Source organism: Oreochromis aureus, linkage group 18 (assembly GCF_013358895.1).
Source record: "Oreochromis aureus strain Israel breed Guangdong linkage group 18, ZZ_aureus, whole genome shotgun sequence".
NCBI lineage: Eukaryota > Metazoa > Chordata > Actinopteri > Cichliformes > Cichlidae > Oreochromis > Oreochromis aureus.
The window spans coordinates 27,855,020-27,872,640 of NC_052959.1; the positions used below are offsets into that span (position 1 = coordinate 27,855,020).

The following is a 17,621-nucleotide window of genomic DNA, read 5'->3' on the forward strand; positions in this document are numbered from 1 at the left end:
ACATTGTGTTTTCAGTGGGAGAAATGTTTCATTACTCATCAAAGTGACTTCTTCAATCTCAGCCAACTGCAGGTTTCCCCAACTTTATAAACAGTACATTTGCATAAAGACCAAACCTAGCACCACTGATTAACAATGGGGTCGTGAGGTCAGTTTCGTGATCATTAATATGCAGACTGTCATGACCACTGATCAATGGCCAAGAAACAATAGAATTTTACTATTTACAACTTTAACACCCTGAGTCTGGGGGAATCAGGTGTCCCACTGTGGCTGGGACATCCCCCACATCCTACATACTGAGAAAATGTCCTAAATTTTCACTTGTTTTAGTTGTTGTGCTGGGCGACACACTGCACACAGGTTTGAATCCACCAGCCGACTAGCACCTTTCTGTGTTTGCATATTTTTCATTGTAGTCTGGCAAAGACGGGTTCAGTCATCAGGAAAGCAAGTATATCCTCTGTCAGTTCTGATGCTTTATGTATCAGGATACAATAAAAAAAAAATCATCTTGTCCTTAGCAGGTCTTAAATTAAGTGGATACAACCTAAAATTGAGGCCTGCAGAATGTGAGATGTAGCTCTTGGATTTTTTGCAGTTTGAATATTGCAGGGTCTGACCTTGGGGAGAAATTGCTGGGACTTTCCGTTCTGGGATGATTGCTGACCTTTTTGAATACTATATGTATGTGTATATGTTACATGTGAATAAACTTTCTGTTTGTAGAATGACGGACTTCAAGTTGTTTGAAAATCGACTTTTAAACCTTCTTAAATATAATGGGCAGCAACAGTTGCTTCTCTAAGAGCACTGCTGATGTTTCTCCTCCTTGGACTTGTGTTTACACAAACACACACAAAATGCTTCGGACCAGCAAACTGCCAAGACCTCTGCTTTAGTCGAGGCGCTCACACTTGCAAATGATCACATGCTACTTGTCCTCTTAATTCACGATGAAGCAATAAGGGTGTACTGCTTCTGCACTTTGGCTTAATCTTCATGCAACACGGCATGTATTTCATTCATCTGAGGTTGTATTCACCAAATTTTAAGCCCTTCTTTAATTATATGTAAAACCTGAACTGACATTCAGAACTGACTGGGATTTATTGGTGAATCTAAAATGGGTGTAGGTGTGAGTTGCTGTCTTTCTGTGTTAGCTAACTGCAGCTTTCTTCACTGCAATTTTCACACTTTGTAAAACCATCTCGTGGGCTGATGCCACTCAGTGGGCAGAGTGGCAAATCCTTCCACTTAAGACTGGGGAAATAATTTATATGTACCTGGATTTGCTTGAAGTGACTGTGTTAAAACATGAAAGAAGACCCCTTTTCCAATTCCAAATGAGTTCTCAGAGCGAAGCCCCAAACCAAAAAAAGAAAAACTGTCGACCAGTGTATGTACGTAAAACAGAAACAGCCCTGTGAAACCCATCTCCACATTCACAAGAGTCAAATGACAGAACAGAGGGGACAGTTTTTTTTCCTCATAATTATTTAATCACACATACATTTACATCATGCAGTCAATCCAAAACTGTGATCTCATTAACGTCCCGTCTCCGTCCGTATCAGAGCCCAGCCATTTGTGCCCCAGTTCTCCAGGAATGATCCAGTACCTTGTCCACTGATGGAGCCCCAAAACTGTCCTTTTAAAAACTGACCAACTATTACACAGTAATAAAAAAAAGTGGCTACACTTTTAATTTAGAATTAATGCAAAATTTAATTTAGGTAAACAAGTATTTATCTTTTTGCTGTATTTATTCCCCATTTCGTATCCAGTTTTGGTGGGAGGTCAAAGGATGAACATTTTGAGGTCCACGCTGCAATGTCTCAGCTAAATCTAGAAGGTTACACAGAGGGTATAAACCGTCTCGATAAGACACCAAACACTGTCCTGTCATAGATGCGAGGGAGCTACTCCTCCCTGCATCTTGCAGAGTGTAATTATTACAACTGAATACACTTCAGCGACAACAAGCGGTTGTCAAAAACTTTTCTTCCCCTCCTCCACTCAAAAACAGCCACATGTGGAGTGTTTTTATCTGAGTGCAGCTAAAGAAGTGCTATTTTACACCCAGCTTTCCTGTATGGAGATAACAGGTTTTAGCCAAAATCATTTCCCCTCCTTTTGTTTTCCAGCTACATTCGTTCCACCAGTCTCAAAAAGTATCCTTTTTCAGTAGAAGTTTCTTTGACCAGTCTTCCTAAAAAGCTTCAAACTCAAAACTTTGGGTCATATGTGATTTTTTATACAATCTGTGCACTTTTGTTAACTTTCCATTACAGCAGCTGCAGTAGATTTGATATAGAATATGACGTTTATATAAAACTAAACTAAACAAAAAGATCTGCAACATGTCTCAGCTTTTCAGAAAGAGTGATCAAAGAAAGAGAGCACACACCGAGGACTTGACACCAGTGAAACAAAATGCAACACAAAAAGGAGGAGTGGGCAGGTACAACCACACCCTGATCACACCTGCCGGCCGACTGATATACAGTGTATTTTACAGTATATTGCACTTGCACAAGATGTTAGTGTTCTCATGCTGGGGTTACAATCACAACAAGCTCTTTGCCAAATGCAGTGGGGCTTCACAGGGTTAAAATAAAGATGTGATGGGAAATTAATAACAATTTAAAAAAAACCCACTAAAAAAACAACAAAGAACAAAAACACAAAAAATCTACACCCCTGGTTAGATTTAGTTAAATAAACCCTTCTTCCAGATGATGACAGAAGATCATTGTGCAATTATAGACCCCGCTCTCCCTGACTGGCTGATCAGTGGCGAAGGTCTAACCCATCAACTGAACGATCCCACTCCACCCGCCCGGTGTTACCCCCCACTTTGAAATAGAAATCTACACCATCTATGGAACAAAGAAAGAGATACAGTACATAAAACCCAGCATGACACTCTGCAAATTTACAACTGAAAGGGGGCGCATACAGTTACAGGTCTTTTAATCTATAAGGTGTGGGGAGGGAAGACTGAAGAAGCGAGGCACCCTTGAAAAAGAAAACATGACACTGCAGGGATTCAACAGTCAAACTAGAAACAAGAACCAAAAAAGAAGAGGTCCTGAATACACGAGTGAAAGGAGACGAGTTACCGACAGGGACCCAGCGAGGACAGGACGAGCATCGTGTGCCATTTCCATCTATACACTTGCAATCTATGTGCTCCAATGTGCAGAGAGATATTAAACAGCTTCCATTAACACGTCATTATTAACCACCGAGAGAAGTAAAAACAGTACATTTAGCTACGTAGCATAGGCTATGCTTAAAGGTGGAAGTCTGTTGTCTTAACCGGATCCTCCTCCTCTTTTCCCTTCATTCTACATTCTTTGCATCCTTCTCATGAAGCCACCATTAACGAGTATAGTTTTTTTTAACTTAATATTAAAAACAGTTGGCCTCCACAGGTATTTAGGTAAATACACCTACGGTACACTGTCGCACATCTTCTTGGCTTTATTTTAATCCTTGTGTTTAGCCTCGTCTCTCCAGGGAAACGTGTGCAGTAGTGCCAATTTTACAACTGTACAACAAGATCAGACAGAACAGCAGTGCTCGACGCCATCTAGTCAATTCAAAACATTTTTTGTACTTTTTTTGTATTTCCCTTAAAGAAGCATGTAAAATCTACCCAGAGAAAAGTGTGGTTAACAGCCAATGATAATGATAATAATAATAATTATAATAATAATAATAACAATGAACTGTACAGAGGTTAGCTTTATAGGGTCAAGCTGTTTCTCACTGTAGGGTCTCCTCTTCGTTTTTTTTTCTTTTTTTTAATATTAGGTGTTTATTTCTATGAAGTTTTTGGATCTTTCGACCGTTACATTCAGCTTGGCACAGTGCAGAACTACTCGCACGACAGATGACGACAGACTGTGCAAAACGAAAAAGAAAAAACTGAACAAAATCAACAAACCCGAAGCTACACATTCGAGTCGCGCTGCGGTTTCGCTCGCCGAGGCTGCGCTCAAGACTGCGTTTGGTTGCCTGAATAAGAATATTATCTTGGCTTTTTGTAAATTAAAATGGTTGTCTTCTTTCTTTTATTATATCCAGTAAGAGAAAAAGAGATGAGTCATGATTAGAACTTCGGGGGAGAGGGAGGTGGGTAGGTGGAGGTGTGGTGATGGGGGGGCTGGAGCTGTACAAGCTGGGAATATTTATATATATATATTTATATTTCAGAAACTCCTTCGTGGTTCCAAAGCAGCGACGAGGAGTCTGTTCGCTGTAATGGAATGACAGGTTGTCGGGGTGGGCGGGGGGTGATATTGGCTTCTTCTGTGGTGTCGTCCTTCTGTTCTGCTGCTCTTCAGCTACATATTAAAAATATATTTATATAAAAATTAGTGAAGTGCATTAGTGAAGGCAACTTTCATTTAACTTGAGACAAAGTTTTCAGTTGTACAATAAATAAAAATGATTTTTAACAGGATATCTTCAGTACTCCTGGTTATTAAAGAAAGTCTACCATGCCTGGCTTTAGGTGTGTTATCGTGTACTTTTAAGAATTGTTGCGTGAGAATAAAAAACAAAAACAAAAAAAACCTAACAACTACAAACTACTTACTTCTTGTCAGGCTTGCTGCTGCCCCCTCTGATGGACACCGTCTGGCTGTTCTGGTAGAAGCCTCCTCCACTGCGGTTAATGTTGGGGTGGGTGGGGGATGCTACTGGCTGCTGCCCAGGCCTGATGGGTTTGGCTGAGGAGAAGTGGAAGACAAGTTACCTTTAGAAGCTGACTGTTTGTTTATGACAGGCAGCCAATCACACAAAAGCTACAGTGAAGCCAAAACAGCTGTTTTTAGAGAGCTGAACTGAAGGACTTCACAGAGGGCCAGTATAAAATGAATCTGGATTAGTTTGAACTGTCGATCATGCAAAGCTAATCTTAGAGAACTTTAGTGGGGAAAAAAAGCAGAGACATAAGCATAACAGGTTCCCATTAAAGTGCCTTTCAACACATAAAATCTAATCAAATGATTGAGAAATCCAGTAGATGAATAAAAATAAAAAAAATACACCAACATAAAGCTATTTGCAGGTTTCAAAGTAAATTCAGCTTTCTATTTAAATGATATTCATATACAGGTTAGCAAAATCTTCTGCAAAACAGCAACACAACATGATGTTCTCCTTTGAGCCACCATAAAATAAAGATTTTTATATTCTGCCCTAAATAAAGGAAGAATGCTGAGGGGTGTTCCCCGGCCTGTTCATTCCTACTAACCAATCTGGGCTGAATGTCCCCTCCTGGCCATGTTCTTGGCTCTGACGGCCTCTTTGATGCGGTCCACTTCCTGCTGGTAGCGCTTGCGATCGCGGGCGGCGTTCTCCTTGGCTTCCTTCAAAGCAGACTCCAAGGCCTTGACCCGCTCAGCCGTAGCTCGAAGACGCTTTTCCAGTTTAGGAAGCTCACAGCGCAGGTCTGCATTATCACGCACCAGCTGTAGGACAATTTGCGTGATAACATGCAAATCATTTAGTCACTTTAGCTTCATACATAAGTGCCAACAAGGGAAGATGGGTTGAGCTACAACAGGCAAACAAAAATATGGCATGAACAAAAAACACACGTTGGTGTGCACATCTGTCTCGTACCTGTTTGTGAACCTTGGTGAGCTGTTCAAGATTGTTCTCAAGAAAGGAAATTTTCTGTTTCTGAGCTGCACTCCCACCTGTGTCATCCGAGTCCATCTCAGCGCTCTGCACAAAATAAAAAACAAACAGATGTGACTCATGAACAGAGATTAATATACACGCCTCCCATCTGTTACCACATCCATGTTTATTGCTGCACGTGATGTTTGGTGTGCTCTTTTTTTTTTTTTTTTAACTCAAAGTTCTTCTCTACAGACATAAATATTTCTTGGTAAGCTGCCCGTCATCTTGTGAATGCTCACCTTTTTCACTCGGGTGGCCAGGTCCTGGACAAAGAGTTTCCTCAGGTTGTGCAGAGTCTGCAGCTCTTTAGCCTGAAATAAAAACAGTGCATTATAAACTCATTTGCAGGAATAATGAAACAAACACAGTGTGTTTCCTACAGAGCTGAATCCCACTTTTAATGGTAGTGTGTTTATATGCAAAAGTAAGTCACAAGCATGCCAAATAATGCTGTTCATAACATGCTCCTCTCAAAATATTTTAACAGCAGAGCATTTTGTGATAAATTAATCATGCAGCAATAGAATCAGCTGCCCAATGTTTCTTCTGCACCACAAGTCATCTTCAGCTCCACAGTACTGGACTGCAAGCTTCTGCTCCTCAGCCTCGGAGAGACCTCAGCATAGCACAGCTCTCCATCTGTTGTATGCTCTGATTAGAGTGGCCCACTAGCTTTCAGAGGACTTCCAGAGCTGAACAAAGACTACGGAGTGCTGCAGTCTAACACTGTGAGTTGGACTGTGGTAAAACACAATGACAATGACGACCACTACAGCAGGCCAGCGGAAGAGGAAACGGGGACTAGATTGCTACTGATTGCTAAATTTTCAAAATAAGATTGAGGGAGTTAAATATAAAAGCAGATGGCATCCTTCTCTTGGGATTTAAAAAAAAAGCTAAGCCGAGTAGTCAAAGACACCTGGTCAGACTGTTCAAATCCATGTATTTTATTTATCTGACAATTTCAATCAACTCACCACTGTCTCTTCCAGACCCTTCAGGTCCTGTCTGGCCTGCTCCCTCCTGTCCTGCATCACCCTGAAGAAGAACAAAGGAACAATAATACATCATCTAGGTAATTCTAAAAAAATACAAAACAAAACAAAACTGCACGTTGACAGAGTTGTTTTTTGTTGCATCTTGTAAGTGGAGAGAAAAACAAACAGAAAATGGCGACCAGTGGACAGTAAACATACGTGAGCTCGTGCAGCTTGCGGCTCTTCTCCTGATCGGTGGATTTAAGCTTCTCATGCTCCACTCTGAGCCTCTCCTGCTCCAGCATGATCTTCTGATTCAGACTAGAAGAAACAAAATAAATCATAATCAGAGTACGTCTCAGTCAACATATCCAAGTCCTGAGTGCACTTTTTCTACTCTTCTCATGAACCTCCCATCTAGTTAAAATTAAACTCTGCATAAATATTTGTTCCGCTGTGGGTTTCCATGTCCCACTACTGCATCTATGTGAGCACAGACAAAGACTGACGACAAAGGCAGCCGGACATTGTAAAGCCTTACTCCTGCAGCTCGGTGATGAGCTTCTCCTTGTTGTCCAGCTCATCTCTCAGGCTGCTGATCTGTTTCTGATGAGCTTCACGATGGGAGTGGATCTGCTTCTCCACTGCTTCCTGAACACAGACATAAACAGACAATCAGATTAAAATCTAAGGAAAGTTTCACTGACTAATAACAAGCAAAATGATAATGGGATACAAAAAGTTACCAGGATGACATTTAGCATTAGCATGGGAGTATATGACATATTTTAGTAGCAATAGTCAGCCAAAAGCCGCCACTGAGAACATTTTATGTTGCATTTTATGCACCCACAATTGATCTCACACTATTATATGGCAGGACAAAATGAGACTCAAAGGACCACTTGTTCTTAATGTCTCTTCTGGCCATCATCAGCTGATGTGAAACAGCCATCCCAGTAAAGGTAAAAACATACACCAGGACAGAAATAAGACAATAAAATTAAGAAATAGAAATTAAGAATAAAATATGTGAGTGTGTAATTTTCCTCTGGAGCTGTCAACAATAAAATACTTCCCTAAAATAAAACTTTGATGTTTTTTTGTTTTTTTAAACATCCTGTTTATTGGGAATGAGGAACATACCTTGACTTCATTGGCAGTCTGGATCTCGTTCTCTTTCTCCATAGCATGGACTTTCTCTGCATAACAGAAAACAATTCCCCATTATTCACTGACATCAAAAGGACAAAGTGCTGAATGCATACTACAAAAGATCCTCAAAGTAAACTCATTATTTTCTGTAGGTAACCACACTGAGTTTAACCAGCCGTGAAAGCTTGTTTATTTCTGCTAGACTGCACGTCGTCTTTAAGCAGACTTTGAGTGAGTGCCAGTGTCGGTGCTTTAATTCCTGCCCTTCCCTCACAGAGTGACATACCTTGAGCACTGATCTTGACAAGTTCCTCATTGAGAGCGTCCACATTTTCCTCCAACTGCCTCTTCTTCTGCTCTACATTTTGCAGGTACTCAGTCAAGGACTTGATTTTAGCCTCGTGCTTTGGACAGAGGAAAGAGGCACATGTAAATACATAGGTGCCAGTGAAAGCCGCGATTCACTGTGCCGTTTGTGGTTCGTTTCCACATACCTGGGAGATGCGTAGCTGGCAGGCGGCCAGTTCCTTCTCGTTCTCATCCATCTTCTTGTTGCTTTCTGCCTGGGTTCCCTCTAGCTGCTTGCAGCGTTTCACCATCGTCTTCACTTCTGACTTCATCTTGCTGATGTACAGACGGGCCACTGTAAACTCCTCGTCAATCAGACCGCTGCCACCGTCATGTTGCTGAAATGAAAAACGACGTTAAGACCACATAGTGGAAAAAGAAAAAGAGGAACAAAAACTGGAAAAGATGGATAGAAGCTGAACCAGAAAGTGTAGAAATCAGCTCAGTACCTTAATGTCATTGCTGCCTACAGCGATGCCAATCTCAGCTAGGTCTTTAAGCAGTGATGACATCATTTCAGTCACCCTCTTCTTCTGGTGGTTGGACATCTCCTTCAGCTTCTGAAGCTCCGAGTCCAGAGATGACAGGATGGACTGCAAGAAAAGAGAAGGTCTTAATACAAAGTCAACTGCTGCTGAACTATTCAGCACTAAAGTTGTCACTGCTCCTCCTTTTCTTCTCTTGGCTGATCCCTTTTAGGGGTCACTGTAGATAAACGACTTCCATCTCGCCCTATCCCAACCCAACACCAACCCTCTGCACTTCCTCCTTCACTACATCCATGAACCTTTTCTGTGGTCTCTCTCTTTTCCTCCTTCCTGTCTGCTCCATCTTCAACATTCCTTTGTCCAATAGTCACATCTGTCTCCAAGCTCTTCAGCCTGAGCTGTCCCTCTTGCTTCTTAACCAATATTTGAATTTAATTCAGTGCTATTCTCTGTAATACAACAACACAACCAGTGTACTGGTGTATGCGTGTTCATCTTTCCCTGTCAGGCATCTCTCTCTCACTGTGTTCAAGTGTAGCACCTGCTGGGAATATTTTATTGCACTTGCAAGTAAAACTTCTGCAATTAATATTATTTCAGCTGTATGTGAGCAGGTGAACCTATAATTAATAACAGCAACTAGTGACCTACAGACTCTCACACCGAGCTAAAATGAGAGAAGCACAAAGACTAGACAAATGACACTAATGTTATTTATTCTACGCAATTAGCATACTGATAGATATCAATTCCATAAACTTATGTTATTTTTTATATATGTCTGTTAGATTTAAAAAAAATAAAAAGTCAGGAAAGCAATATCCAGACTGATTCTGCTATACAGACACAAGAATGATTCCCAGTCTGCAAGTGGAAAAAAACTGGATCAGTGCATGCCAATTAAAGTTTCCTCCACATTCTCTGACCCTGCACACAATAACTTATGTGGCCAAAAGGCTACTACTACAGGCATTGCTCCCTCACTCCTCTGCTGCTTTTTCAATATGTTCTTGTAGACAGGCATTGAGACTTATTTGAGGGTGTAATTACCTTTGTAAAATCATAAATTAAATGTTTTTGCCTTGAGGCGCATAATAAGAATGAAGGCATTTAGTCAATCTGCCAAGTACTTTTCCACTTTATGGAACATGGTTCAGTTACTTACCGAAATAAAGGGTCTGCAGCACCAATTAATATGCGCATGTTTGCCGGGGTGAATGTGTCAGTTCTAGTTTTTAATCCCCGCAGGTTTTAAAGGCTCTAATTATAGTGCTCTGTGTCTGTGTGTCGCATATTAACATGGCCACAATAAAGGACACGTAAAAGGCAACCGAATGAAATTAAAGTATCACTGAGCCTATGAGCATGCTGATATCTGTTCCGGGCTCACCGATTTCTGGCTGAGCTCCTCACTGATGGCCTCAAACTCCTTGGTTTTATCCTCCACCTCTTGGCTCTTCTGGTCATAATTGACAGCCAGCTCTTCCAGGGCCTGCAGCACCTCCTTCACCTCCTCCTTTGAGGCTTCGTTTTCAGCCTGGAGGCGGTTCAGCTCTGCCTGGAGGTTCTCGTGATCACGGCGGGAAGAGGCTAGAAGCTGGATGAAGGAAAAGCAGCTTAACTTTGTTTTATTCTTTTAAACATGTCATTGCAACAATAAGGAAAGCTGACTGCATTTTAAGTCCAATAAAAACATTTTTCATAGTGATTGACAGCTTCACATCTTTCCTCACTCCTGTGAAACTACAAAGATCACAAGTTCACTCTGCATCTGTGCCTCCACGCTACCTGTTAGACCTCCAGTACTCACCTCCTCCTGGTCCAGCATCTGCTGTTTCAGCTTCTCAGCCAGCTGGCTCTGCTGGTTGATTTCCTCATCCTGTAAAGGGTAAAGACAGACAGCAACATCAGCATTTAGGCCAGGCCAAACACCACAGGTAGACAATTACAAGGTGAAAGACCATTGGTAAACAAAGAACGGTCTGAATGATTAAAGGAACATTTAATCATTCAGATTATTTAATAACTTTAGATTTTCAAAAGAAGACTCAGACTTCTACTTTCCAATGAAAAGGATGCAGAATAAAGTCTGAAGGGATTAGTTAATCAGTCTTTAGTTACAGATATAACTTCACTGTTGTTCCATTTTTACATTTACTATGTAGTAATTGTTTAAAACCTGTCACACACAATCCAGGTTGACAAACACACCTTATCATCCAGCTGTTTATAGAGTTTGGCCAGCTCTGCTTCACACTTGTCCTTCTCCACGTCAGTGAGGCGAACGCCGGGCACGTTGGGTGTCGAGGCCGCCTTGTCGTTTATAATATTATCCAGGGCCAGCACCTCGGCGTTGGCTTTCTCCTTATCAAACTGCTCCTCCACTGGCACGCTCTCACCTGAGGAGGGGCAGGAAAATGTGTATGTTCAGTAGATGTAGGAAGAGTTGTTTCTCTCATGCGCTGCACATAAACAGCACTGGGAAAGGATTAGACGACAGCCTCACCATTTCTCCAGCGGTTCAGCTCATTCTCCAACCACGTGATGGTATTCCTCAGGGTCTTGTTCTTCTCCTTCTCTCGCTCATACTTCTGCTTCCACTGCTCTGCTGTCAGCTCAATGTTCACTGTCACTGTGTTCTTGATGGTCTTTGCTCTGGATTATGAAGAAATACATTTTTGTTTTGCACCAAAGAAAAACCTCATGCATCATTATTTATTACAAGGAAAATAGCACATAAATGTACCATCTGGGACTTGACAAGTATTTTTTATAACTTCACATTCTGCTTTGTTATAAATCTGATATTTATAATTAAATTTTCTAATGTAGTTGCTTAATTTATATGAAAAAGTTTTCTGTAATGTCAAAGTGGGACATGAAGCTGATTTGTTTTGACAAAACCAATGTAGTTGTAAAATTTCCATCAGCCTACTGACCTCTGCCCGAACATTAGGGTGGATTTGGTTTCAGCCTCATTAAAGGAGGAAGGTGAGCAGCAGATGACAATGGTGGTTCGACAGTTACCGCCCAGCGAGTCCTGCAGGATACGGGTCATCTTGCTGTCTCGGTAAGGGATGTAGGCCTTGAAATGGGCAACAAAAAACATAGAATTCAATGACAGAAAAACACCAGCTCTGCAATTAGTCCCATAAACATGAAATTAGGATTAAAAATAACTAAATGTTTTATAGTCATCACATATAGCTCAATTCCCTGAAATAAAATTAATAAATAAAAGCTTTATAGAAAAAGAACAAATTTTTTTAAAACCACAGCACATGTGTGGATATTCTGAGGTCATCATTTAGTGACTAATATCAGTCACAGGATAAGATATGCATCAGGTTCTCAGAGAAGGTGGCATTGTCAACAGAGATACTCAACCTCCTTTCCAACAGAGGACACTTTTGAAGGACAGGTGCAGTCAATTAATATATTTACCAGAAATTAAACAACAAATAAAAAGTAAATAAACATTAGAAGGCCTGGAAGTCATCCTTTTTCAATATGATTTACCTACAAATTTACAGAGTATATTAACAACACTAACTAGATCAAATTTCTTATTCTTTCGGCCCCTCTCCTATTGGAGTGGCCACAGTAGATCACCTACTTCTCAGCCCATCCCTAACACCTTAGTCTGTCACACCAAACCTCTGAGGTCTTCCTCTTTTCCTCCTGTCTGATCTCATCACACACAAAGATAGCGACCAGTCCTACGTGTTTCTGGACTCAGTCACTCAATTTGAGTCATACTGAATAAAACATTAACCCTTTAATGTTCTGCTCAACCATTTGGTAGGGCATTTTGAGTCCTTATATTGTTCTGAAACAGCACTGACATTAACTTGCCTGAGCAAGTTCTACCATTTGGTCTACCAATTGATTTTCAAAAGAATCAATTGGATGTCAATATGTCCTTTAGTGGTTAGCTTTTTCAGTTAGCAATGACAAAGCTAACCACTAAAAGACATATTGAATGCTTCAAATGTGGAGTCTGTTTGGTGAAAATGTCCAAGTTACGTACATTTTTTTGGGCATGGCCTAATGTCAGAGACTTAACTGAACATAATGAAGTAATATGATAAGATAATAAATTTTTATATTGGTCAAATAACATTCTAAAACACTTACAATGGAAAGGCTTATATAGAACCTTTAGGACAAGTTTCAGAAAACTTGACCCCTTATCTCTAACCTTGAGGTCAAGGTTAGAGGCATCGTTCTGCCCGGCAGGTTGACGACAATACCTCATCAGCCTTTTACAGCTGAGAGTTAAAAACCCTTATCTGCCTATATTACAGGTCTCACAAGTTTAGAAAAAACAGACATTTAAATAATAACTTGATTTATGACTCGAATTTATCCAAATGGCTAAGCTGAAACAGCCTCCTATACGTCACACTCCTACACACAGTAGCGGTAAGCAAGACATCTGTGGACAATAGCTCATTTGTTTTACACCATTGCCCGCCTCAGGTTGTTTACAAAGCCAAGAGTCTCAACATCAAACCAATCGTTGATCAAAATGAAAAGGGTGAAATCAGAATGAAACGGCTGAGTCAAAACATTGCTGGGAGAAAAGTTTTTGCTTTTTTTAGCTGCTTAAGTGTTACTGCAGCACAAAGAACCTGTAGAAGGCTGAAAATGCTACTTTCACATCAAGATCACAGAAAAGGAGTGTGGTTTTTCAACAAGCACACCAAGCCTGGGGTTGTGCAGCTGGGTCAGTAGTACCGACTTTGCTTCTGTTTGCTACAATAATAGTAATGCCTGTCTGCTTCAAGATGCAACAGAAGCATGAGGCAAAAGAGCATAGCCTGAGGTTATAACAGATTTAATGCTTATTATTCTGAATACACCACATTATGCTGTGAAAACCCAAATTATTTTTCATAACGTTTTGAACCAAAGACAGACCTCAAATGTAAAACACCTTTACCTCATCAAATGGATAATTATTCATCCAAAATAAATAATAAAAATCCTAGACACGATCAAAAAATACTCATAAACAGACCTCTTAAAAAGGAGAAATTGGCACACACTTGAAGCATGCTTAAAAGCAGGGCTTTTCATAGCATTTAGGGAGCCGGTATATGATTGAGGGCCACAAGGGAACTTTTAGTAAATGCCTCAAATGCTTTGTTTTTTGGGTAGTTTTTGCAGGTTTGTAGTTTTTCAGTAATTTGTGAGGTGACTATTACATTCTTCGACATCAACTGCATTTGTACGTGTTAGGAACGTAGGACGTTCAAGTTTAAATGGAAGAAAAAAAAAATACTCCTTTGCTTTGTTCTACACTGCTGAATCACAGTAAGAGCTAACAGTCTAAAATCTATAACAAAGTAGTACTGACCGTTCCTTCAGCCAACGCAGAGATGACATTTCCCAGGGATGACAGGGACTTGTTTATGTTCTTGGCTTCATCCAGCACTGCTCCCTCGGCACCTGTTTTACTGACCTGAGAATCACAGGGAATAAATAAAGTTCAATGGGCAATGAAAAGAATGGATTGTAGCCTGAATTATTTGCCACTACATGTTAAAAACAACAACAACAAAAAAAAACAAAACATAGGAACAATTTATATTACAATAATTTATCACAAAGTTACTGCTAGAGCAGAATGAATACCACTGAGGCCAATATGTAAGAAATGTTCCAGCTTACCTTTTCACTACCAGCCAGATCTACCAGGTAGAGTTTTCCACTGAGCTTCTGCTCTGTTTGAGTATTCTCCTGTTTAACGTTGATCAGGAAGATACTGTGACTCCTGGAGCTGTGCTCGTTCATGTCTGAGGGAGAGGCGACATTTGGTCAGACATCATCATTCTATAAAATACAAAATCTACAGTAAATAGATTCATGACAGAGGGTGCTATCTTACTTGTAACTGCTACATGTCTGTTAGCTTTGCCTTCATCAATTGTATCCATGACCTCATCTGGGCTGCAGACAAATCTCTCAGTGCAGCCCTTTAAAAAAGGAAAACATGAGGTTAGACTCTTGGTCTTCTCTTTCCAGCAGGTTTTACCAGTTTGTTGAAATCTGATATATATGAGTAGGTCTCACCTTGACATAAGGTACTCTGTTTTTGTCTTCATGCACTGACAAATTGGTCTTTGACACTGGAAGTAAATTGAAATAAATCAGTCTTACAAACTAATTTTGAACTACAAACACTTTGAATTAAATGTTTCCATTTCAAAGGCATTATAAAAGACAAAGCCATGACATTAGAAAGAATCCTGAAATGAAATCTATAGACGCAACAGAAATGGCAGAGAAAAAGCCTTTAAAACCAAAAAAAAAAAGGAAACCAAGTGTTTTTTGTTTTGTTAATATTTGACTGGTTTCTCTGTATATGTACATTCCAGTGACCAGTCAAATTAAATTTAATTTCAAAATTACTGTCTAAATTAGTGCCCTGTGGCATTTCACAATGCTACCAGTGGCATGTATTGAAACTTATGGGCCCATTATACTAGCTGTTCCTGCCCTGGCCATATAAAGGCCCTTTATCTGACCAGAAAGTTCTATTATTCATATCTTCATGTGCGTTCACTCTTCTGCCATTTCTACATCTATCTTCATTGTCTTGGACTTCTAAACCATTTCCTTTTAGATCATTTACAACAAACAAAGCCGGAAAAACCCACTCAGCAAGAAATATGCCGACCTGTAACTTTTTTTTTTACAATTAATAATAAAACGCCTAGTTTATTAAAAAATGACGAGAAAACCTTATTATGCAATGTAGGGCAATATAAGAACTGGGTACTGTGAGAAATTTAAGGCACAGGACAACTCACACAACAAAACACCGTGAGGATAAGCTTCTGCAGCTCATTTTGATATGAATATATAGTGTGTAGTTATACTGCATAGCATAACATGCATGCTACGCACTTGTGTAGTAGTGATTTTTGATAATATAGTGCATCTTGAATTAAAGATGGCAAGTTTCTTTCTTTACCTTTACCTGAAATTTTCACTGAGACAGTGAAGATAGCAATTCAAGATACGTAAAACAAGGCCACAAACTCACATGTTAACAAGCTTGCTAGACCTCAGTAAGCATCAGTAAAATCACTTGTCCTGACTCTGCATCCTCATGCAACCAACTAAAAACTGCCCCTTCCCTTTGGTCATCTTTCCATTTCTGCTATCTTGAGTCAAGATGGCAGCCACTTGGTAAAGGAAGTATACACCATCCCACTATTCATAGAGCACTTTATAAAGTTGTACCTGATAGTGTAAACACATATGACGTGTGTAAGCATGGAAATACGTGATGAAGATAAAATAAAATACAATTAAATAAAATAAATATTTCTCTTGAAACAGCCTGCTGCTATGCTCAGTTTTTAGATGTTTTTATACATTGTTGCACTTACAAAATTACCTACATTTGCAATTCTGTACATATACAGCTAACAACTGCTGCACCGTGCTTCTAACTGCTGCTCATTAATTTCCATTTCACAGACTCATCCTGTGACACGTGGTACCAAAGTTTGGTACAATTAGAGGAGATGAGAAATGTTTGACACTTACCGTCCAAAAGGTCCCGGATCTTGTCTAAGTAGATTTCAAAATATGAAACCTGTAAACAGATGAACAATCTCATTATGTAGAGCTTCAAACTGAAGGAACAAACTAGACAATCCAGATGCACACTCATCGATCTGCCTTACTCTAAGAGACAGATGTGCAAAGGTCTGAAGAGTGTAGTTTGTAATTGTTTTTTGGATCTTTTTGATTAAATGATTTCATTCATTTCTTCACACATACTTCAAATACAGCAGCAACAGACAGTTAAAATCTGGTACTCAGTACAGTTTCACAGTAAGGGCTTTAACATAAGAGCAGAGCTCAAAGGAGGTGGGTCAAACAGGAAATATGACATTGCAGTTCAAAGCATATCACCCTTCTCCATCTCTTATATTGTCTCAGGCAAAAGAAATGCAGAATAACCACAGACTACAAAAAAAGGAACTAAGCAGCTTGTCTCTTGCACTCATAGTCTCAGATCTTAACCATATATCTGAAAATGTAACTTCAGTTTTAAAGAGTAAAAACTGCACTTTTTATAAGAGCTTTTTTTTTTTTTTTTTATCTGTTGGATCACTGTACTGTGCATCCCGTCTTCTTACTTTGATATGAAACTCCAGGTTTTCGTCCATGGAATAGATGTAGTTGAAGATGTCTTGCACTATCCTGGGGATGATTCCCATTGAATCTGTGTCATGGAGATTCCCCTGGGAACACAGAACAAATTACTGCAATGTCTCAAAGTCAAATGAAAATTTTATTGAAGACAAGACTTGGAGGCCATCCTTACCTCCATGGTGTGTGTTTTACCAGATGATGTCTGCCCATATGCAAAAATTGTCCCATTATAACCCTCGAGAACATCTACAAGAAAAAAAAAACAAAAACTTGGAACTTAGTAAAGCAAAGATTCAACGGACCTGCTGTATAAATGCCTGTAAACAAGCAAATATAAAATGATTACAAAAATAAAAGCGACCCCTCACCTTTTACAATCTTTTGGGCACAGGCGTTGTACACTTGTTCTTGTGTTGTATTTGACTGAAACACTCTGTCAAACATGTAAGGTTTACCCTGCAGGGGAAAAAAAAAAAAAAAAAAAAAAAGGAGGAGGAGTATTAATGACACAGTAAAAAAAAATAAAAAAACATGAAAGCCAATAATCTGCAATCTCTGAAAAATAAACCGACGTGTGTTTTGTAAACAGATGTGTGTACAATAACTTCTTTCACTAACAGACACAATAGGAATTCACAACGGACCATGTTCCCACCCAGAATCGGATAGGTGTTTCCTGATGGAAGCTGTCCAGCAGGCTGTAAGTTATACAAACTTACAAAAATGTCCAGCAGCAGCAGCTTAGATTAATCTACAGTAACTCAAAGATAGA

General features: G+C 39.8%; 1 protein-coding gene across 1 annotated transcript; it reads right to left on the reverse strand.

Moving 5' to 3' along the window:
* Positions 1-1,475: 1,475 nt before the first annotated feature.
* LOC116328110 (kinesin-1 heavy chain) lies at positions 1,476-17,300 on the reverse strand. Its single transcript, XM_031749813.2, has 25 exons — positions 17,218-17,300; positions 17,022-17,095; positions 16,834-16,938; positions 16,235-16,283; positions 14,750-14,805; positions 14,565-14,652; positions 14,348-14,472; positions 14,034-14,138; positions 11,611-11,756; positions 11,178-11,326; positions 10,883-11,070; positions 10,482-10,550; positions 10,062-10,268; positions 8,633-8,776; positions 8,330-8,521; positions 8,122-8,239; positions 7,827-7,882; positions 7,222-7,331; positions 6,900-7,001; positions 6,681-6,741; positions 5,943-6,014; positions 5,641-5,745; positions 5,270-5,486; positions 4,610-4,742; positions 1,476-4,355 (listed from the first exon to the last, which is right to left on the reverse strand). The coding sequence occupies exons 1-25, from the start codon at positions 17,291-17,293 to the stop codon at positions 4,352-4,354; spliced, it is 2,751 nt and encodes a 916-aa protein (XP_031605673.2). The 5' UTR covers positions 17,294-17,300; the 3' UTR covers positions 1,476-4,351.
* Between the last annotated feature and the right edge of the window lie 321 nt (positions 17,301-17,621).

Excerpts from the sequence above, each read along its gene's own strand:
- LOC116328110 (XM_031749813.2), bottom strand. The coding sequence starts at position 17,293 with ATGTTTGACAGAGTGTTTCAGTCAAATACAACACAAGAACAAGTGTAC. Across the intron at positions 5,746-5,942 it reads TGGCCACCCGAGTGAAAAAG|AGCGCTGAGATGGACTCGGA; the intron begins GTGAGCATTCAC and ends TATTTTGTGCAG. Across the intron at positions 5,487-5,640 it reads TCACCAAGGTTCACAAACAG|CTGGTGCGTGATAATGCAGA; the intron begins GTACGAGACAGA and ends ATTGTCCTACAG.